Source organism: Vulpes vulpes, chromosome 16, assembly GCF_048418805.1.
Source record: "Vulpes vulpes isolate BD-2025 chromosome 16, VulVul3, whole genome shotgun sequence".
Classification (NCBI taxonomy): Eukaryota; Metazoa; Chordata; class Mammalia; order Carnivora; family Canidae; genus Vulpes; species Vulpes vulpes.
This window is the reverse complement of record NC_132795.1, coordinates 92,688,648-92,713,039: the sequence shown is the minus strand read 5'-3', so window position 1 is coordinate 92,713,039 and position 24,392 is coordinate 92,688,648. Positions and strand designations below refer to the sequence as shown.

Sequence of the window (24,392 nt, the reverse complement as noted above, 5' to 3'; positions counted from 1 at the left end):
GAACTTCGCAGGGCTGAACATTAATTTAACAGGCACTCCATTAAGTTTTAATTTCTAGTTTTTAATTTCTCATAGCAATTATTTCCTACTATGACTTCTGTAACAGTTTTTTTTTTCTTCATGAAAAACTAACAGAATACTTTCTATTTAAGGGCTACATAAGTTCTATGTGGGACCTATATATAACTCAGTGCTAGACTCTAACATTTTGGAACCTAATTATACATTTAGCATTAATAAACAACTAACTGCTAGAATTTGTAGAGGTTCTATTATCACAGGCACTACAATGTAAAGTCATCTTTGTATACTAAAATATCCTTATATTTCTAAACCCGTATTTTTTTAAATGACTTTATAGAATATGCTTTTAAAAATAAGCATATAAAATATCACATTTTCCACTTACAGGAAAAAGAAAAAAAACCCACAAACAAACCTTGCCTTTAACTGGCTAAAGATATTAGGGCTACTTTATTCCTAGAAACTACTTTCAGCTCTGAATAGTACACTGAGAAAGCTTTCTTTAAAACATGTTTTACAGAAGTCATTTGTTATAGTCAGATACTAGAAAATAACAATAGATAAAAGAAAAGTATTAGAAAGATATTATAGAGAATACAACTACTTGTTTCCTTGTTTATAGGAAAGTCAAGTGATGTGGTCATGCTTTTAGTAATTAAACTAGAATTGTGGTTTTAACACTCTGCTGACCTGGGATTGTGGTGCTGCTGCTAGAGCTACTGTCATCCACGGGCCCAAAGAAATCAAGGTTCAGAAGAGTGGAACCTCCACTAGCTTGAAATTCAGTGACCGTGTTGGTAGGCAGCCACACAGAAGGTAAGCCAAGGGAGGAGGGGTTATGTGTAAAAAGGGGTAAGACACACACTTGAACATGCAGGTTATAATTAGTAGTCATTACATATTTTAAAATCAACATTAAAACAATGTGTACAGTATTAGTTTTTCATTACTAAGGACATTTCTAAAGTAACAATTTAATAATTCAATGTACATTTTCTCATGTACAAAGTAAATAATTTAACACTTAGTAAGGTTTTAGTTAGGAGTTCAGTTCTTTCAATCAAAACTCAAAGCCATACCAGAAAGACCAAGGGGAAAGTGTACCCGTTAAAGGGAAACAATACTTTAATCTCAACCCAACAGTAAATCACTGTACATGCCCAAATCAATCTTCCATGTTAGTAATGTTGGTTTCAAATTAATGATTTTTAAAAAGTGACAAAGTTGTCAGTTTCAGGACACGCACCAATACATTAACTTGGTTTAAATTAAAATAACATTAATAAGGACTATCATTACTGCCCTACCCTGATGTGCAACCTCAAGCTGTACTGTTCCCCTTTAACTCTGAAACAGTAATCAGAAATAGTATACAGTTTTAAAGAAGTTGTTTGTTAATAAAAAGCATGATGATTTGACTGAATATTCAAGACACCAGACAACAGCAAAAGGTGCATCCAGGCTTTCCTTCAGCACTGTTATTCAATTGGATGCTTTCCAGATCTAGGACCCCCAGTCTAAGGCAAAGCTGATGGAATGACGGGTGTTTTAGACAATGGCTCAAATAACTTATGAAGTATAAGGAATAAGGATAATTGTATCTTAGGGTCCAATCAAAATCTGTGGTGTCAGCACACTGGAAAACGAGCATTTTGTGTCATTTATTTTAAAGACCCACATTACTAGGATAAGTTATTCCTTTTCCAGGATTTTCTCCTGAAGCCATGAGAGAAACCAATTATTTCTAGAACTACCTACTAGTATTTTGAGATAAGTTTTAGAAAAGAATCATGAAAATCATTCATTTTCCATTTGCATAAGTGCTCTATAAAATATTATTAAATCTGAAAACTACTTTTGAGTCAATAAATATGATCTATTTGCACACTGTTTTTGGTTATATAATTGTGCTTTGTGCTTTTTTTAAGCAGCCTCTAGCCACAAGACTTTGCATCCAAGAAAATTCCATAAATTAAAACTACAGGAACAAATTTCAAGTAAACTGGTTCTACCTAAAATATCATTTCAACTACTTAGATACTTGTAAAAAATAAAGAAGCTTGTTTTTGACTTAAGATAAAGAAATTAAAATTTTACCTAGCTACTGCTACCTACTTATGTACTTAATACTGTTTAATAATAGTAACAGCTGTTTTTTTTTTTTTGAGCAATTACTATTCAGAAAGAAAGCCTGAATTTCCAAAGATAAGAAGTTATGTTCAAACAAAAAAGGAAATCAGCAGAGAGAAGTTTGTCTGAACTTTGTAGCTTTCTTAACTCTAGCTCTGGTGCTAGAGGCTCTACGGAGAGACGTACCATCTAAAGGGTTAGTAAGGCCACTGCTACTCCAGTCAAACTGGACGGGTGGTAGAGACTCCTAGAGTTGAAAACCAAAAAATCAAAATTAATCAGTACAGGCTATAGCAACATAAAGAATCCTTAAAAAACCAAAAACCAAAAACCAAAAACAAAAAAACCCCAAAAAACAAAAACTATTATAGCAAGATCATTAGGCAATAAAGTACCTAAAGACAAAATTGGGATAATTTACAATTTCAGAAGGTTACTTAAAAATATGAACACAAACTGAAACTGAAAAATTGACAAAGTACAGCTTATTGGTAATTTAAAAAAACTCTGAGAAAAGGAATTCACTTTACATTTTCAAACAGATTTTTATGGACTGATTCTATGTCAAGATTTCAATCTATTCTCAAGTTATGATCTAAACTATTGGCTAGATTATAATACAGATATTTTAAAAAATCACTAACTTTTTTCACTAACAAGTGATCTACTTTATATTAAATGACTAGACACTTAAAATTTCTCAGAGGATGGTCTAATGCAATAGAGAAGGTACTATATGAAAATAAGGAGATCGGCATTTTTCAAGACTAAGTAACTACTAAATAACTAGTTATATGACCATATCTGGCTTAATTTAGTTAGTCTCTTTGCATATAAAATAAGAAGGTTTAAAGTCTAAGGTCTCCGGTTCTTTACAATTCCCCAAATTATAAAGAAAATTACGGGACAGAAACTACATTTAAAATTAAGAGAATTTTTAAAATCAACTTCTCCAGTTTAGAAATTACTTATAGTCAGCATCAGAATTTAATTTTCAACATACTTAAAAGCATAATCAGAGTTCCATTTGACTATTTTGGGTTTTTAAATTTTGTTGACTGCCAAACACATAAAGATAAATTGAGCAAATGATACATGTAAGATGGAAGGTAATACAAAACATTTAAAAAATGATCACTGCCTTATTTTAAGAACAATCTTAACAAGAAAAAATCTTAACAAGAAAAAAATCTTAACAAGAAAATCCTGATTTTCTTTTTTTATTTTGGGGATGGTGTTGACAACATTTACTGAAACAACCTGTGTTCTGATAGACTCTTAATACCAACACGTTGCTTTTTTTTTGGTTATTGCTTACCACTATGCTTTATTGTAAGGTAGGTACTATTAAAACATTAATATTATATTGGTGTATAGATAATTGCTTGTTCCCTACAGGAAAGGAGCATGAAGTGGTTATTTTTGAAAGTCTAATCCCATGATATTATAATACAATTGTCTTGATAATTGGGATACAAATGACAGGCATGTTACTATACGCATTTAGTCTTCCCTATATCAGGTCAGGACTGGAGGTTGAGGAGGGAGGTATAAACAAAGCAAAATCCTCACATTAGTGGTTGCCAGAGGGTTGGGGATAGCTGGGGGTGGGGAAGTCTATTAAGAGAGTTCTTTATGGTGATGGAAGAGTTCATGTATCTTGATTGTGGTGGTGGTTTTACGAATCTACCCACATGACAAAATGACATAGAGCTATACACACATATTATAATCAAGTCATATCTCTGGTTTTGATATTGGGCTATAATTAAGAAAGATGTAATTAGGGGGAGAAACTGGTGAAAGGTACAAAGCATCTCCTCTGTACTATCTCTGCAACTTCCTGTGAACCTATAATTATTCCAAATAAAATAAAAAATAATGCTGGCGAAAATCTGATTTATAACTTATCTGCATGATTAATAAACATTTAGAAAAGATCTTTGTTAGCTGATCTCAAAAACAAACAAATGAAAAGCTCTAAGTATCCCAACAGATTCAACTTCTATTATTCTACTCAGAGACCAGTGAAAGAAACCTGGTTAGACAACACCCAGGATGGACAACAACCAGGTTAATGCACTAACAAAATTTCTGGTTAAAGAAAGCAAAGCTCTTTCATTAACATGTTTTATCTAAACGATGTCAATTAGCTGGTTGCTTAGAAATATTTCAATGATTTGCTGGTATTTTAGATTCTCATACAGGTATGTGGCATTTTGAAAACATAGCCAATATTATAATAATGAGGTACTAAAACACGAGTCAATATTTAGTGGAAATAAGACAGAAGTAAAACAGGAGACGTTAGCAATTATAAGCTAACTAATGGCACTGGTGAGGAGGGCTACTTAAAGAGAAAGCACTGAATGATGCACTAAAACAACCTTAAGCAATGTAGTAAAAGTGATTACTGCAGCAACTAAAAGCACTAAGGAAGAAAAGGTCATAATAAAAAGAGCAAAAACACTATCAGTTAACTAACTGGCATCTAAATAAAAACTTGAAGTAAAATATGAAAGAAGAAAAATTAAGTACATTTACACTTATCCCTAAATATTTCATGGTTTTGTTGCTTTGGCAAGTAACATGTTTTTTATTTCAATTTCCAATCACTTGTTTTTAGGATATATAAAAATACAGCTTATTTTTATATAGTGATCTGATATCCCAAAATCTTGCCAAATTCACCTATTGGCATTACCATGGTTTTCTGGTAAATTCACTGGGATTTTCTATGTAGATGATCATGTCATTTGTGAATGACTTGTGTGAAAGACAAAGAATGCCTATTAAAAAAAGAAAAGAGCAGAACGCACCCCACACCCCCAAACCAATGGAGGCTACAGATCAGAGGCATACATCATTTAGCCTTTCCAAATATGTTCTCTTAATGTAAAAAGAGAGAACAATGCCATATAATCATTTTTCCTTTCTTCTAACTTTAAAATTTTGATTCACAAATGGAACAGCCACATCAAATGGCCTAAGAGGATATTTGCTATGTAGTGACTAGCTAGATAAATAACTGCTGGTCAGAGAGCTGACTCTACTCAGCAGTGGATAAGATGTGGTTGACATACTGATCTTACTAAGAGGGGAATCAGTAGCAGCACCGTGAATGATGTGACCATGAAATTCAGTGAATGAAGATTTAAAAACAAAACAACAAAAGTATCACTACTGCTTTTTTGACCATAAAGCTATCTTTTCAGGTAAAAGTATCCTGGAAAAAACACCAGGAACAGTTGTTAGTAAGTCATCCAGCTCCTAAACAAGAGATGCAATGGTTACAAGAGTAATGAGTACAAACTAATTGGAAAAAAAAACAAAAAAAACCAGTAAAAATTCAATGGATACCAAAATTGAAACAGGACAGACAGAAGAGAAAGCAGGTATCATAATGAGAATTAAACAATAATGTGAAGTTTGAAAGTCACTGTTAGTGATGGCGCTATAAAAACATAAAGGCAAGATTTGGTGTATGATTGACCAAAAATAAATAAATAACTAAATAATTAGGTATTAAAGAGATCCTTCCTGACATATTTTGCTGAACTGCCAGCACTGAAGGCTATGGCTGTTTCCTTGGGGTATTATGACTAATGGGAAGATGTAGTGTATTACTGCATGGCTAAAATAGAAAGTAACAAAATATATACAAGCCTGCCAAAGAATAGTGGTAAGAAACATCATTTTATAGAAAGAGAATCTTACAATGCATTTTAGATGTTTTTAAAATATTTTAACTTGATTCTGTGGTATAGAGCCAAGCAAAGATCATACAGTCTGGTGAAGAAGATGAGGTACCTCAGCACAAAATCCCAACATGTATAATGAAATATCCAGTGTAATTGTGTGTATGTTAGAATGAAGACCTAGAGAGGCTCAAGCTGATTCAGAAAGAAGTCTGAACAACAACTCCCACTGGGAAATATTATTTTGGTTCCCAAAAAAGTCTAAAAGGGAAAGCTAATGAGGATCACAAACTACCACAAAAAAAGTACAGAATGAAACTTGTTAATTCAGTACTTTGTGTATTTTTTTAAAAGAGAGGTGTGTGTACTAAACAGATGTTATTACAAAGTTTTTAAAATATAATTAGCAAGAGACTAAGTTCCATCTTCTAGCAAAAAAGTTAGTTATGCTTCAATGCTGCTGAAAATATCTATACTTGTCTATCAATACGGGGACAGTAGTCCTTTGACCATAAATATAGAGGGGTGTATATGTGTAAAGAGACAGCAGCAGCTAAACACGTATCATGGAGCTATGACTAACCTCCGTTTAATTAATACACATTAATTTCCATTAAAAGTTCCATTAAATTGACACACTTTTTTTTATTAGATCATCTAGACTTTTAGTCATTTACAATTAAATTCTGTAAGGAAGACGATAGATATGAAGTGTGACTAGAATGAAATATAAGAAGTCAATTAAACCAACTAGGGGCAAAAATGACAGGTGACAGCTAACTGACAAAATAAGCAATAGCTTATGGGGCTGTAACACAGAGAAGTGCTTGGACGGAGGAGAGGAGGAGGAGGTGGTGGCAGCAAGCAAGACTAGCAACAAGTGGCCTCAAATAAAGAATGGCTTCATTTTCAGTAAACATACCAGGTAGTTTGAACCAGGCAGTTCAAATTACTTTCCTAACATCTAGCACTGTTGGAATAAAAATGCTGCATAAGGCAGAAGTGAGAATGTGCTGTGGGAGAAGTAATTTTGGAATCTGCTTATGTAGGGGAGGCCTGGGAGGGAAGCGGAGAGCCAGAGAACAATAATACAAGGGCAATTAACGGAGAATAACTAAGGACAGATTCTACCTATGGAGACAAATTTGCCAAACCACCCTGCCTGTTGCCCAACCATCAACAAGGCCAGGCATTTTATGCTTCAGGCTTCCTTGCCCACTATTTCAGTGCTAGTAATGAACTGGCTTCAAAGGGATGCTTAAGTTATGCTCAAGTATGAACCACAGTGGTACACAGCAGTAATGTCAGATGTTCCTTGAAACACACGTGAAAGGGTAGGACTTTGCTTTATATCATTATTTTCTAAAGTATATTCTCCAAAATACTAGTTCTACAGGTGTTATGGCCCTTTTCCCCGGTCTCTGCAGAGAAGAATCCTGTGGCCAACTAAATTTAAGAAATAAAATTAAATAGGGTTATTAACTGCAGGATTCTCCAGAGTGCTTAATGTGTGTTGAGAATCTCCGAGGGTGGTTACAGGGTATGATATGAAAAAATTTCCAAACTTACTTCCCTCGGAACCCTTCTTTAATGGAACATCTCTGGGGATTAGCATTCAATGGAACACACATTTTGGGAAAGGCTGTCCATATTTGTGTGTTAGATATAACTAAAGATGATATTGAAGGTAAGAAATGACAAAGCAGATGTTTTACAAATGGTAATGTTCACTTAAAAATATTAATCTTTGAAAAAGAATGCTTAACCAGCACTGAGTCAGTTTCTAATTTGATGTGGGAAGAGTAAGCACATTTTTTTTCCAGATAAAAAAGCGAGGGGAGCAGCTTTGATAATAAACATATTAGACTGAAAAAAATTTGTGCTTAACAGTGCCAAGGAGGTGGAGGATAAGAAAGGTAAGACAGTTTTCTTTTTTCTTAATCCAAATAATGTTTGGTAAAGGCCACATTATTTTCAACTTAAGTAACACTTTTATTCAAACTCTCAAAACAACAGTTTTTGATGTAATAAACACACCTAATTTTATTACTTTATAAAATGTGTAGGCTTCAGGAAAAACACACATTAGCAAATTTGAAGGGTTTGTGTAAATGCAGTGTTTCCCAATTATTCTGAAAATCAGTACTTACCAGATTGGTGTGTCAGTAATTATGATCATACAATGTTCAAGCTGTAAAGGATTTTTAGACATGCCTGCTTCAAAGTCTTCATTTTATAGGTAAAGAAATTGGGGCCTAGATAGGTTTAAAGGACTTACCCATAACCAGCCAGTTCTCAAATTGTGCCTTTGTTTGAAAATTAAAGATCGTTTGTTTATTGTATTCCAAGGGATATTAATAAGTAATCAAAATCATGTCCATCATTAAACCAATTTTTAAAATATTTTAAACTAAAAGTTACATATTATGGGAAACACTGTGTCTGGACATATGTGTGTATACATGCATAAGTGTATCAATACACATACAGATATTTTTACCTGGAATTGGTCAGATGTACATGTGTTCATTTCTGGTGACATGGTGTTTGTCTGACCAATGGAAGCAATTTTTTCTGCAGCAGATAGTGGTTTCAATGGTTCCTTGGTGGGTTCTAACATACCCTGAAAAAGGCATATTAGCTATTAGTGGAAGAGGGGGGAGAAATCAACTTTATGAGAATGTCAATCTAGCAGAAAGTAAAAAAAAAAACAAGTCATTTGGAAAGCACTAAAGACAAAGCAACTATGCTTATATTTTGTTTGGAGACAATCTTCTAACACTATAATGGAAAATGTTTTACAATAGTACCTTTGGAATCCAAACTTTTTGAAGCAAGACCTTGTATTTTAGATTCAATTGGTTTTAAAGTGCCTAGTTATCACTGCTACACAAAGGCATAAGCAATTTGGGATGGCAGGGGCAGGGAAGAGGCAAGTACACAGAATAGGCCCTAAGAATCCAACAATATTAAGATATTTCAGACACTGAAACTGCAGGAAAGGGCACCCTTTGTACCCATTACACCACGGTGGTGATTGGAGAAGTGAGCATTCTAAAACATGCCATCCATGATGATGATGTCTACCTGCTTCAATGTAAATTTAGTATTTGATCCTATCTCCACTAAAGGGTGGGAACCTTAATACTTAGATCTTTGGGCTAACAAAGCAGAGACACAGCTATTTCAGAGGGGAAAACATCTTACATGTTCCACTAGATGTGTTACAAATGTAACACACTTTTTGAGTAAGAAAGGAATGCATTCAGGGTGGAGGGAGAAATAAAGAAGGAAAAAAAAAATCAGCAATGTGTATCAATACTCTACCAAACACTAATAATAATGGGTAAACATCAGTTAATGGCCTGAAAAAAAAAAAAACCAAGCTTTAACACATTTTAAAATAATACTTGATAAACTCTTATGTATTTATCAAACAGACCACACAAAATCTTCCTTTACTGGGGGAAAAATATCAAAGCAGCTAAGACAGTAAGGTAACTATACATTTCTAAAAACAAGTTTTCAAGACAATCCCCCTTCTTATAAAAGAGGGCATATGCTAACTAAAGCAATTTATAGATTCAATTCTTAACAATGCTATTTGTGAAAGGCTTTATGCCAGCAACTTGACTGAAAATAAATTCATGGTCTAACTCAACAGCTTATACATTATACAGGGTTTCTAGTGCACTCTTACCTAAAGCGACAGTGCACGCAGCAAACAATTCCCAGCTTTAGCCAACTTTTCCAAAGTGAACTATCCCACAAATCAGTGGTTCTCGAAGTGGTTCCCAAGTAGTTTTTGCACCACTTGGTAACTTGTCAGATGTGCAGCCTCACCCTTACTGAGTAAGAATCTCTGGAGGTGGTGCCCAGCATTCTGTGTTTTAACATGTCTTCCAAACATTTCTGATGCATATTAAGGTCTGAGAACCAGTGACTTAAACGATCATTTCAGCTCCTATTCCTCCAAATGAGACCAAATGATACTAAACATCTCATTGGTTGAAGCACCATGGGAAGAATTCAGGTATAATTAAAATTGGAGACCAGATATGAAAAAGAATAAATTTCTAAATGTAAAAGCATCATAAAGATGGAAAAGGAGAGATATATATTCACTAAATCAACTTTGGTATTAAAAGCTTATAAAAAGGGTACAATTATTACCAAGAAAGATAGTAATTAAGGTAGGAAAATAAAGCAAAAACACTGGTCTCTAACTTCTCACAAAATTTAAAGAACTGGCTAATATGCTGGGCTTACACATAAGGATTAAGTAGGTTACTACTCCCAATGTGCCGAATGAAAACTCCTACAAATTAAATTCATACTTTCTACTCAGAATGTGACAGTTAACACCAACAATCTTTAAAATGCTACTTCTTGAGGAAAAAAGAATTACAAATAACCAAAAGTTAAAGAATGTTCTCCATTATTTTTATCACAACAGAAAAAAGCATAGGGATAATCAAGGTGTTTTGAAAATATAAGATAAATTCTATTTACACTTATAAATGAGAAGAAACGGATTAAAAGCTGAAGCACAGAAAACTTTTTGCCTAATTCCATAAAACAAACAAAACTACAAAAATGAAACAAAGTAAAACATTCCAATTCATTACCAGTAATTAAAGTTTATTCATGAAAATGTCTGTAAGATTAAAGAAGGTCAAGTTTCACCGCAAATTCACTTTCCCATGCACATAAAGGGTTGTATAATTTAAATTCCATATCAAGTTATTTTTTCTTTTTTATTTATGATAGTCACAGAGAGAGAGAGAGAGGCAGAGACACAGGCAGAGGGAGAAGCAGGCTCCATGTACCGAGAGCCTGATGTGGGATTCGATCCCGGGTCTCCAGGATCGCGCCCTGGGCCAAAGGCAGGCGCCAAACCGCTGCGCCACCCAGGGATCCAAGTTATTTTTTCTTAAATATTGTGTTTTACCTTATTTTGTAGTTATTGGTGTAAGAATTTAAAAATATTTTTAGTTGAATAGATTTAGTTTAATAGATTTAGTTTAATGTCCACCAATAACTTAAAGACACACCAAAAAACACAAACACATCAAACTTTAAAGTGTGACTGAGTCTTGATAAGGTACAGAAAGAAAATTCCTCAGTTATCCTGGGCTACCTGGCATATCTGAAAAAACAAAATTGAACATATTTTTAAAAATTAATGGAAAAACTGAGGGCCAATTATGGATTGTGGCTCATTTTCAATTACTAGCATTTGGTATTCCCAAGCTTTTATATACATCCACAGATTCACTACTATATCATTTAAAATTGATCAGAAGTGGATTAAAATACATGATATCTCAGCCTTCAGATACTTTAGCTTCCACTTTTTAAAAGCAAATTTAGAAAAGAGAAAAAAAAGGCAGAAAGAACAAGACCTCCAAAGGTACATTTTAGAATTAGGAGCACTATGTTACTAAATCTTCAATTCAAAACAAAACAGTGTTTTTAATTAATACAATATAGAAAAATGTCCTTAAATCAAGACTTGAAAGGATTTATGAGATCTAAAAGGAAATTAACAGTTATTCATTTAATGTTTCCACACTAAATGCCCCCTAAAAAACACTTTCCGTGTCATGCCACATAAGATAAATTTTACAGAATGCAGCAATAATAAGTTTGCACACAGACATTTTTGTACTTACCAATCCTGCTGCATACATGGGCACTATAACAGGCTGCTTCTTATTACCCGTGAAGAGCTACATACATGTGTTACAGAAAAAGAACATTTATTTAGAAAATGACATGTTATACAATGAAACAGTTAACAAAATATGCTTGCAATGCTTTATTATATACACTGTGAAACATAAATAGAACAAATTATTAAACTGCTCATATGGGCTTCTGTTTTTGATATCTTAGTCCAATCTTTTCTTTTTATAGTTAACAAAAAACACTAAAACCACTTTTTCTTAAAATAAGATATATTGACTAGAGAAAAATTTAGACAGATTTATGTTTAAAAGTTGGCATATTCAGGGACTCCTGGGTGGCTCAGTGGTTGAGCGTCTGCCTTCACCTCAGGGCGTGATCCTGGAGTCCTGGGATCAAATCCCACATCAGGCTCCCTTCTGGGAGCCTGCTTCTCCCTCTGCCTGTGTCTCTGCCTTTCTCTCTCTCATGAAATAAATAAAATCTTAAAAAGAAAAAAAAAAAAACTAATAAACATTAAGAAAAAAAAGTTGTCATATTCAAAATAAATTAGCTTTTAAGACAATAATTATTTTTCTGAGGAACTAGCTTATCATAGCTTGATCAGAAGTGTAACAGAATTTAAAAACACTTATATAGATCCACTAAAGGATTTTCCAAGGTACTAACAAAACTCACAATGTTTCGGGTGTCTATTCCCAAGGAGCACAAAAGCTTCTTGTTGCTATGGGAGCCGCCCCACTGATATCTCAAGCCATGTGCATCATGGATGTCCTGTAGCTCGGTCCACACATCCAGCAGTTCCCTGATGATGAAGCCACCAACAACAGGTTATGCAATAGCTTTCACCACAAATTCTAGTTTTAATGTGATGGTGAAATGTTATATATTCCAATAAATCTTGCATTTAACATGAGTATACAATTATTACAAATCTGAATAAAATCAACTACCACTTAGTTATTAAAATAGCTAAGTTAAACTCATTTGAAACAATTTGCCAATAACCAACCAAAATTTAGTCTGTTTTTTTTAATTGTAAAACAAAAATATTTAAAAGGAGAAAAGAAATCACTCATCCTTCTACCATATTACTACAGTCATTTAATATTTGTGCTTTCTCTTTAAGTCTTGGCCCAATAACGCAGCTGCAATTATAGCATATAGAAATTTTTTTTCTTCAGATTTTGAGCATTTCTTCATCTACATGTAAACCTTTTCAATGGCTGTGTAATGTTCAGTTAGACAGAATGCATCATTATTTAATTGACCACAATTCTACAGTTTAAATAAGTTGTTTTTACTGTTTAGGTCTTATTGTTAGTAAGGCAAAAAATATTTTCCTGTATTTTATGGTATGTTTTGTTGTAGAGTTGCTATATCCCCAAAATGAATCTCTTGGGGAGATTCCTGGGTCTATTTGGACAACTAGCATATTTTAAAATAACACATCTAAAAGGTTTTAAGATGGTAAAGCATAAACCTTTGTCCCCTTTTCTTCTCAGAAATCATCCCCCAAAAACCAAGAAGCAAATCATAATCTCTATCTTTAAAGAAATTAAGAGGTACTTAAAACCCTGCACTGCAAGCACTGAAGTCACAAAGAGGGATGGAGAGACTTGTAAAGAGGGAGAGAATGTGTCCAGACATGGATAGTAATGAAATGCAAGAGAGTACAGGAATAAGAGTAACTTTGAAATGAGAAAAACAACCTAGACCATCTAACATCTAATAATTAATGGGAGATCCAGAAAGACAATGGAGGGCAGGTAATTGTCAATACAAGAGAACTGCCCGATACTGAAACATCGTACACCTAGTACTTAGTCCAATGAACAAAAAGATTTCTATCAAGACACTTCATTGTGAATTTTCAGAATACCAACAACAAACAATCCTAAATTATACATTTAATGGGAGAATAGAATAAAATAAAATTTTACCACCCATGTACCCACTTATTTCTCAGGAGGCATTAGAGGATGTGCTTCACCAAAATGGGCTCTACGTGAAGGTAACTACCAAGACAACATGTAGACAAGAAGCCTAGATTGAATCCATTCCAGATTAGAATAGGACTCAGGAGGACTGAGTCCTCTCATAGAAGACTCAGGAAAAAAAATGGAATGGTTTGATCCTAAGTAAAACTGTACTAATAGGCTGTTGAAGGGTAGGAAAAGACTTAGTGAAGAAGCTCTAATAATGGACAGTGAGCACTATTTACATGATACAATAATGCAAATACCAAATATCAACTCAACAAAAAATATAAGTATATAGAGATGATGGAGGATAGCAGATGTAAAGTCTAAATTCTCATCTATCATACTAGAAGTCAAAAGATAATATATAAAATGATGAGAATATCCATTTAGAAATATTTTAAAAAGTGTTCAAAAATGGAGCAGAGAGTTTTTTGTAGGACAATATGATTTTTAAACTTCAACACAATGTTACAAGAACATTTTAGAACCTTGATGCTTTAAGAGAACTTTGTAAGTTGAAATATTTGAAACTAACAAATATGCATGCTATCTAAAAACTGTCTACTACTTACCCACTTTCAGCTAAGGCCTCTCTTGTTTTTAATGGGAAGGTGCTTGTTTCCAGCAAGTGCTTCAGGGAAGTAACTTCCTCTTCAGTATCAGGGATAAGTATTGAAGGAAAACATGCTTCGAAAATTCGCTCCAGGCGGTTTAATAAAGCTGTCTGCATCAAAACACCCCCCAAAAGTTTATTTTCATTTCTCTAATTTTAACGTCAGTTTTATCATCAATACAGACACGCGCGTGCGCGCCTCTTAACTCTGCACCCTGTTGACCACTATAAGAGAGAGGGAGGTTAACTACCAGTCAGGGTACAGGAAAACACAGGGGCATAACTACTCATAAAACAATTGTTCTAAATGATCACATTAAGTAATCATGGTGATACAGTGGTGACAAATGTAGTTATATGCCAAGCAACATATCTGGTACTTCACAAACATTACCTTATTTAATCTATTACAGAATTCACAAAGAAAAAATTATTATTCAATTGTACAGTGAGAAATCATTCTCAAAGTGTGAATAATCTACCCAAAGCAAAACAAACAAACAAAACCCCCCAAAAACCAAAGAGAAACATTCAGAAAAACAAACAGGCAGCATTCATATTATTTACATCACTGAGATGCTCCCTATGATCACCCATGTACTCCAGATTTAAGAATACTTAAACTGGATGTTTATGAAAAATATTATGCAGTCATAGTTGACAAAACCTTTTTCTTGAATATAAACATTTGAACTTTAAAAGCCTTTTCGAAATATCTCTGCTGCTAAAAGAACCAAAGTATGAAACAATGTCTCAATTTTTACTAAGAAATTCAATAGCTCACTTATCATTTTTATGATCTGTGTTATCTTTTAAAAATTCCATTTTTTTTCTACGCTTCTACATATGGTGTGTATATATGTATTTTTTAATAGAACACTGCCTTTCCTCCACGCAAAGACTGGATATTCCTTGGAGTACTTTCACTGAGAATGTTGGCATTTTGGAGTATTTTCATTAATTAAAACCTGTTGAATTTAGACTGACTGACATTTTTGGGGGGTACTACTAGGTTATTCTACATGTACAGCCTACAATAACATTTATTCCTACTTTCCTTACTGTATGTCAGATACATGTGAAGTATTTTCAATTTAGCTCAATTTACTATTTTTTTTCCAATTTATTACTTAAATACCAAATAGGAATATACACTGTGAAGTTAAAGACTGTTGGAAGTGTACTACTGAAATGATACCAAGTGTACAAGGAAATGCCACATCATGGTAGTATTTCCTGCCAAGTAACAAAAACAAGTTAACGCTTGATTTCTGTTGTTTAGTATACTCAGCAAACAGGAAAATGCAAAACAAAAGGAAAAATCTTCACAAACATGTTTTCCAAACTAAAACCTCTCTTTTGGAAGCAGTATCAGAGCAAAAACTTAACACTGAATAATTAGTCTCAGGGTGCTCTTCTGTTATCTCTAGAAAAGTTACTCTAACACCTTCATTATATTCATGTGTGTGATATGGGAAAAGGTTCTCAGTATCAATTATGAAACCTACAGTAAAGAGTAGACTCAAGATCCCAAGGCTTGTGAAACTTGAGTGTGTCAAGGGGACCCATACTTACTTGCTTCAACAGAGGGAATGGACAGACATTACTTTTAAAGGGATCAGATAACCATCTAATTGGAAACATGATGAGCGCTGGCTCCTTCTGGGCAGGGAAGGTAAACAAAAACTCACATATGACCAAATTTTACTTCTCTGTAAATTAAAACTGAATCTCTCTTGTATCCTCTTTGTTATCCTTCTAATGGGAAAGAAAAAATATTTATCAAAGGAAGAAAGAAATGACCCCAAAACACATCCAGTTATTTGGGCAATATTACACCTAACTACCAGGTCTTAGGTATACCAGTAAGCAAATTCTCAAATCAGTGGAATGTACATGAACAAACAGAATATCACATTTACCTCAAGTCTTTACTTATTACCTAACTTTTTCTCATGGAGAATGTAAGTTACATGGAAAATTTATTTTTTTTTTATTTTTTTTTTTACATGGAAAATTTAAAAGAAAGTTCCATTTATCTTTGTGGTTAGATATTACACTCAATTGCTTCATATATTTTCTTTAATGAAGTAAACCAGGGGTCAGCAAATTTTTTCTATACAGGGCTAGACAGTAAATATTTTCGGCTTTGCACCATCTATAAACATATGTGTCGTGTGTTCCAATGACATTTTATTTACTAAAACAGCCAGCAGGATAGATTTGTTTCATAGGCCAGTTTGCTGACCCCTGAGGTAGAGCAATAAATAACAAAGATTTAAATAATCAGAACCTACTAACTGAACAGGACCACCCACCATAAGGAGGAACTCTTAATTCAACAAGAAAGCAGCTAACAGAATTAACAAAGATTGTGATGAAAAATAAATTTCCTGACATTTTGCTTTAAAAGTATAATTTCCAGCTACCCATACAACTAGTCTGATGGTAAAAGGGAATCTTCTACAAAGAATTTCTTACTAATATGTTGTTCATGGTTATACATGCCAAATTTCATTTGCTACTAGTTAATTCCAGGAAGTAAACGTATGATGTAATATAATACTTCAACAGAGGACTGTGGACCCAGGGGTGAGACTCAGTTTCTGGATTTATAAACTGAAAATATCAGGGGCAATCTCACAGGGTGGGTGACCAACCACAGGATTAAATACTTGGTACCCAGTGTGTGCCGAGGAAGTGGTAACTTTTTTCACTACTATTGTTATTATACAGGTGGTACATAGAAACACAGTGGCCTACCAAGGAATAAAATAAATGTCAAATCTAGGTTCAAATCTCACTAGAGATGTTTCTCTACCACTATTTAACATTCTTTTTTTTTTTTTTTTAAAGATTATTTATTTATTTATTCATTCATGAGACACACACAGAGAGGTAAAGACACAGGCAGAGGGAGAAGCAGACTCCATGCAGGGAGCCCGATGTGGGACTTGATCACGTCCTGGGCTGAAGGCAGGTGCTAAACCGCTGAGCCACCCAGGGATCCCCACTATTTAACATTCTAAATCATTATGAAAATACTTGTTTCAATCTATCGATTTCTACCACAGTATAAGAAGAAATGAAATAATCCAAATTTTTGCACCCCTGAAGATCCTCTTGAATTGGAAAATAAGAACCAATTTAAAAATGTCTATCATTAAGAGCCACTTGTATAAACAGAACCTCTTCATGCTACTCCTTGTGGATTTTATTTTTTATTAAAAATTTTTGTTTTTTTTTAGAAAAAAGGGGGGGTAGGGCAGAGGGAGAGGCAGAATCATAAGCTCGCTTCAGGCCCAGTCTGGAGCCTGAAATGGGGCTCACCCTCACGACCCTGAGATCATAACCTGAGCTGAAATCAAGAGTTGGACGCTTAACTGGCCACCCAGGCACCCCTCTTTGTAGATTGGTAAACATTTTGGTTGACATTTTGGCATTCATGACTTAAATTGTGATCACATATAAAATACAAAGTGTAAAATAAATAAATAAAATAAAATACAAAGTGTGTAAACAGCATTGGGTTTAAAGAGTGCTTTACTTCCCAAGAAGTGCAATAAAATTACAATTTCAAAAAATATGATGGAATATAGTCCAAATAACTTGGTAAACAGAACAGGTATGAGAACATAACATAATGCTCAGAAGAAAAATTAACCCACTATAAGAACAGTTTTTCTTGTGACCAAGCAGATAGGTTTCTTTCAAGAAACAGATTTTTTTTTAAATTTTTATTTATTTATGATAGCCACACACACACACACACACACACACACAGAGGCAGAGACACAGGCAGAGGGAAAAGCAGGCTCCATGCACCGGGAGCCCGACGTGGGACTCGATCTCGGGTCTCCAGGATCGTGCCCTGGGCCAAAGGCAGGCGCCAAAACGCTGCGCCACCCAGGGATCTCAAGAAACAGATTTTCTAAAACAGATAGTAATCACACGCTAAATTAAAAAAAAAAATTACTGTTATTCTGAGCAAAAAATTTAAGCATGACATATAAGTTATATATCAAAACCATGCTACTGGTAAAAGTTGTTTTAATTATTAAATAATTTTAACTGTTGTATAATATATATAATTTTTCCCTCAACACTATCAGCCACAGTTTAATACATACAACAATTTAAAACCAAATCAGTAATAAAATTAATATTACATCAATACTAGGTTTAACAAAGTGAAATATTATTTAAACTTGGACTTATTCTGTGTATGAATGAAACGGAACTTAATATTACCCTGCTTATAAGAATTCTTATTTATATATAGGCTATATCTAGCCATAAGAGGCAATCTACTCCTGTTTTTTTTTTTTTTTCCCCACTCCTGGTTTTGATTAAATAGGAACACTACCCATTTTTAAACTCCTTATAGCTGATTCAGAAAAAGATGCGAATTAAATAATAATGTTTATTAACATGTTACAGTATATGTGGACTTGCATTAGATGCAAAGTTCTAAAAGACTGTATTTAATATTTGGAATTAATGGTAAAGTTAGACTGGCTACATGAGTTTCCCTAGGCAGATAAGGCAGAACATGTAAAGCAAACCATGTAAGTATAACCCGAATCAGTTCAGGAAAGTGAGAGCCTAAATTCAGTAAAAGATCAAAAGATGTTCTCTGAAACATAGAAACTGCAAAAAGCCTGATATGGTGCATTATATTTTTTATTTAATGCTTACACAGTGCTCACCACATGCCAGGCATAATTCTAAATGCTTTACAAATATTAGCTCATAGAAGAACACAGACAAACCACAGGAGGGAAGTAACAGTCTATATTATCATCTCTTTTTTAGATGAGAAAAATGGAGCACTAAGAGGTTAACTTGCTCCCAATCAGATGAATATTACATGCTGAATCCTAACCTAGGAAGTATAGCTCCAGAGTCTGTGTTCTTAAACACTGTATTATGCGGTCATCAAAGCAGTTCTAGGTTCAATTTCTAAAAATTATAGGAGTTTTGAGGGCAGGGACTATGTCTCATTTTGAATCTCCAGTACTTAGGTTCCTGTACATAGTTGATACAGAAATGTTAGCTAAATCAGTGTGCACTAGATTAAGAAAAAGAAAGAAAGAAAGAAAAAAGCACTTCACTTTTATTTAAGACTGCAGGGGGCATATTTGTTCCACTTATGAAAGTATATCTTATTATAAGCCATCTAACCATTGTTGAATATATTTATATAACTGTAACAAACATAATTGAATCCCTTATGTACTAGGTACTATGCTTGATATTATATATATACTACCTTATGAATCTTTTTAAAATAAAAAACCCCAAAGATAAATACTATTGTTTCTAGTATAACAAATCAAACTAAAGCTCAGGGAGACTAATTAACCACAGTCTCATGCTGGTCCAGTGCACAGCAAGGATTTGATCCCAAGTCTGAACTCCAAAGCCTACTATTTTCACAAAATCATTCTTTTACCCACTTTTGGTGGTCTTTCAAACATTTGTAGCCATGAGATAAGAGATTCAACTGTTAACTGCTGAGGTGATGACTATACCTAAGAAAGCAATGATTTTATCTAACACTACAATTCATAGTTTTCAACAAAGCAAAATGTACATTTTACTAAAGAGTGCTGCACTGTAAATTAATGAGAAGTTGCCAAGTGCCCACACACTTAGCATACTAAATAGTTAGCTATTTACGGTTACAACCGTAACTGAATAGCAAACTAAATGAAATAATATTCACATTAATTACTTGACTTTTAAATGCCTTTAACTCCAAAGTCATAGAGGAAAAGCAGTCATTAGTTCTCTCTTGAATTTGGACTTAGAGAACTAGTGACTGGTTTAGCTGAATATCAGTTATGTAAACTCAGTCTTGTTCTTCAGTTCACACGTGCATCAAATTCTCAGCCTACGGCAAACAGCAGCACATCTGGCCAGTACACATTGTAAGAACTGGGAGCTGATACATCTAGTGTTGAAAGTCAAATACCATTCAAGGCAGATGCCAGAGTCCATTTTATTTTCCCTATTCACGTCCAGTGCTAGGACAAAGAAGGAGGGCACTAGTATTCAGAAGAGTTCCTAATCTGCCAAAACTATTCTGAGAATGGAAACTAGCCCAAAGCAGTAGCTTTCTTCTCAAAATAGTTTGACAGATGAGTATACAGCCAGAAATAGAGGCATTCTCACTCAAATTCTTATTTGCTCACTATTACTTTCTGCCATTCACCATAAACTTCAGTTGGCAACACTATTTCTTTGCACCTTTAAAGACCATTTTCCAAAAAGTTCATTTCTGAGAGGATCCAGTAACTAACATTTGTTGAGCACTTATTATGGTGCGAGACAATGTGGTAAGCACCTTTACATGCACACTTTCATTTTACCTTCAGAATAAGAGATTTTAATAAGTACTATTACTCTCTAAATCTAAGGTTCAGGGAAGTGACTAATACAAGTTAGTGCTGAAACCTGGACCTCAGTCTAGTAGTATGACTCTAGAGTGTTGCTTTTAAGCACTATACTATTTCCAGGGCCCAAGGCCCACATAACTTTAGGGATTTATGAAAATGGTTTTTAATGATGTTATTTATTTATTTATTATTTATTCATGAGAGACAGAGAGAGAGAGGCAGACACAGGCAGAGGGAGAAGCAGGCTCCCCACAGGGAGCCCTATGCAAGACTCGATCCCCAGACCTGGGATCATGCCCTGAGCAGATGCTCAACCGCTGAGTCACCCAGCCGTCCCTATGAAAATGTTTTAAAAATAAGTATTAACATCCTCATCTTTATACCAAGTCACAAAATAGAATTTTAAATATCTTTTAGAGGTAAGTCACATTAAAGTCACATGTGGCCCTAGCTATGTTACTCTCAAGGGTACACTGGCTTTTTTATCTTTCCCAATTTTCTCATTTGTCATAAATTTGTTCTCCTATCAGGGTCCTTTATTACCTTGAATGTCTCTATAATAACAGTTACTACTTTTTCAAACCGGATGTGATTTCTGGGAAAGCACAAATGATCTACTACCTAATGGTTAAATTCATCAGTGGGGGCAAAGCATCAAGTATGCATTCACTTACACTCATTCTCAGTTCTCTCATATCTCGATGTTTAGAGTAGGAGGTATACAAGCAATCATTTCATTTTACCCACTGATGTAAACAAGTCATATTATTGAGTGCAGGGCTTCCCAGTTGGTAGGTCCCAGTCACAAACAGGTTGCAAATCTCTCGAAACCCTGAAAGCTGTACAGGGACAAACAGCACTCCCTCTTCTGGTGGTTAATTTTATGTGTCAACTTGACTAGGACATGAAGTGCCCCTGCCCAGATGACTGGTCAAACATTATTCTAGATGTATGTGTGTGGAAGTGTTTCTGGATGAGATTATCATTTGAACTGGCAGACTGGGTAAAGCTGATTGTCTTCTCTAATATGGGTGGTCCTCATCTGATCAACTGAAGACAGCTTTAGGACTGTATTTGGGACTTCTTTACGTCCAAAAGACTTGAGCCATCCCTTTTAATAAGTCTCTCTGGTTCTGTTTCTCTGGAGAACCCTAATATACACCTCTACTTTATAAATAATTATACTGGAGTATAAAAAGTATATTGAAAATCTCATTAAGTTTTCCAAAGGGGTGCGTAAGACTAGCACCTAGGATTCAAGACTCTGGTTCTTATGCCACTCAATTCAGATCTCCTTTAAAGTAGCTTGTATTTACGGCAATTCCTAAAGTTCCTTCAACATGTATCTAGTTAGTTTTTTTCCTTCAGAACAAAAGTTGATTAATGTTAATAATTTTAACACTGATAGCATTAGATTTTGCTCTTAAGTGGAAGTTTAGAAGAAACACAAAATCCACTGGGTAATTTAACCTTCCATTTAATAGGTTACCTTATGCCTTGCCACCATTAAATATTTAGTAAGATATCAAATACAATCTACAATTGTATACTTTATCAAGAGTGACCAACTGTAATATTCACCATGTTCTAAAAAGATGGTTTGCCCCTTCTGTGTAAGTTGTGGGTAAATCTAGTGAAGTATTTTTCTAGAGAAAAACTAGAGACCAGAATTTCTAATTTCCTGAGGGGAAAAATAACAAAAGAAATTGCTATCCAGATACTTCAAATAAGCAAAGAGCTCTAAGGCCAAAATCTCAATTTCTTTCTTTTTAAAAATTGAGATATAATTGACATATATTAGTTTTAGGTGTACAATGTAACGATTTGATATGTATATACTGCAAAATGATCACAATACACCTATTTAACAGCCATCACCACACGTAGTTACAAATTTTTCTTTTCTTGTCAAGAGAACTTTTAAGATCTATTTTCTTAGAGATTTTCAGTTATATAATATAGTGTTATTAACTATAGCACCATGCTATACATTACATCCCCTCGTTTATTTTATAACTGGAAGTTTGTATCTTTTGACCACTTAATTTCTTTATTTGGTTGCTTACTTCTTTTTTCAGTAATAAGTTCAGCTGTTCATCCACAGAAGGGAAACCTTGCACGTATCTTAGGCAGATGATAAAATAAACAAAGGTAAAAATGTGGAGTTAAGAGTCAGTTTGAGAATGCTGACTGACTTTCTGGTGAACCAAAAATTTAATTTAAAAGTAAAATAAGCCAAAGTATTAATAATTCTCTTCCTTTTTCTTTTTGTGATACTCTTAATTTTTAAGGCTCTCAAAAAAAAAAAAATCTTCATCTAGTAGCACCTCTCAGTAGCATTATCAAGTAGATTGCTAATAAGAAAAAAACTACTCTTGGTTCCTTTTCTATAGTCGAGTAATATAAAGAGATTACTTACCAATTACCTACATTCTCAAATAACATCCACAGCAATATTTTAAAAATTTTACAGAAGCTCAGAGTTAAATGTAGTACCTACAATATTAACTTCCTTTACCATACATGTACGGACAAGTAATCTTAGTTATTTCAATCAGATTTCCTTTCTGGAATATTAACAGGTAGAAGGAAGGGAGGGAGAGCAGGAGGGAGGAAAGAAGGAAAGAAAAGAAAGAAAGGAAGGAAGAAAGGAAAGGAAGGAAGAAAGAAATCAGTTAAAACTACATACATAATGGTCTTTTGGAAAAGAGGACTGCTTCGAAATTAAGGAGGATTTTTTTTTTTATCATCTTTTTGTTTTGAATCTTAGCCTAAAAACCGAAGAACAGCTTGGACCTCTTTTCCAATTTGTTCAACAGAGATACCACTACTTGTTTTCCTCTACAATTTATGAGAATGTTAACAAGAAAATGAAATATATTGATCTCTGTGTTCTCAGAAAAAAATATTCACTGAAAGGGAAGATTTCTTAGTACATGGTCATGTATGGTTTTATATCAAGGCTTGAACTCTCTGAGGCTTGCTAGACCCACATTTAAGAAGTAGTTTAAGAACATTTTACAAGTTTGGAAGATTTCTTTTTGGTTGACTTCTCACTAAGTAATAAGTTATTACAATAAAGCTGCAATAAAACTGTCTCTTGATCCAAGGAAGACATATTTTATTAAAATATTAAGATATCCTTTTGGTAGCCAGAAAAAAAGAAAGTACTAAAAAACAGAGACCCAGACAACGTTATAGTGAGAAATAGAAATCTGAAATGACAACTGCACTCATTTCTTGAAACAGAATTGTTTCCCATGTTTGTTAAATGAATTAACTAAGCTATGAATTCTGAAAGACTCACAACATTCTGCCAAAGCCGAATTTGGACAAAAGGACTTGAAGATACTCTGTTCAGGACAGAATTGTTATATTCAGGTAAAATTTAAAAGGAAAAAAATCATTCTAAATTCTACCATTAAAAACTTAATGTTCACTGTCATTAGGGGCGCCTCGGTGGCTCAGTTGGTTAAGTGTCCAACTCTTGATTTCAGCTCAGGTCTTGATCTCAGGGTCCTCAGATCGAGCTCTGTGTCGGGCTCTGTACTCAATGGGGGGTCTACTTCTCTCTCTCCCTCTCTCTCCACCCTGCCTCTGCCCCTCACCATGCTTGTGCATGCTCTCTACAATAAATAAATCTTAAAAAAAAAAAAAATGAGGATTTCTGTTCTGTCCCCAACACTGTAGCAAGCAGATGAAACATTTTAGGAAAAATACTAGTAAATCTAATCCTCTCCTAGGGGACTTAGATTAATGTATTTTTCCAGCATGTTTGGGAAAAGGAAGAAACTGCAGGCCACAAGCCTCCTTCACAACAGCAGAATAAGAACGAATATCACTTCCAACTCGT

At 34.1% G+C, this 24,392-nt stretch overlaps 1 protein-coding gene across 3 annotated transcripts in view; it reads right to left on the bottom strand.

The window, feature by feature from the left end:
* Positions 1-24,392, bottom strand: part of AFTPH (aftiphilin) — a 65,434-nt gene that overhangs the window by 11,028 nt on the left and 30,014 nt on the right. Inside the window, exons 3-8 of one of the 3 annotated variants that reach the window (XM_072743092.1) lie at positions 14,098-14,249; positions 12,219-12,345; positions 11,528-11,584; positions 8,353-8,475; positions 2,341-2,401; positions 715-798 (exon numbers count right to left, since the gene is read on the bottom strand). In XM_072743092.1, the coding sequence (XP_072599193.1) occupies positions 715-798; positions 2,341-2,401; positions 8,353-8,475; positions 11,528-11,584; positions 12,219-12,345; positions 14,098-14,249 (604 nt within the window). The remainder of the gene's footprint in view (positions 1-714; positions 799-2,340; positions 2,402-8,352; positions 8,476-11,527; positions 11,585-12,218; positions 12,346-14,097; positions 14,250-24,392) is intronic. The other 2 variants (XM_072743093.1, XR_011998048.1) reach the window with 2 other exon arrangements.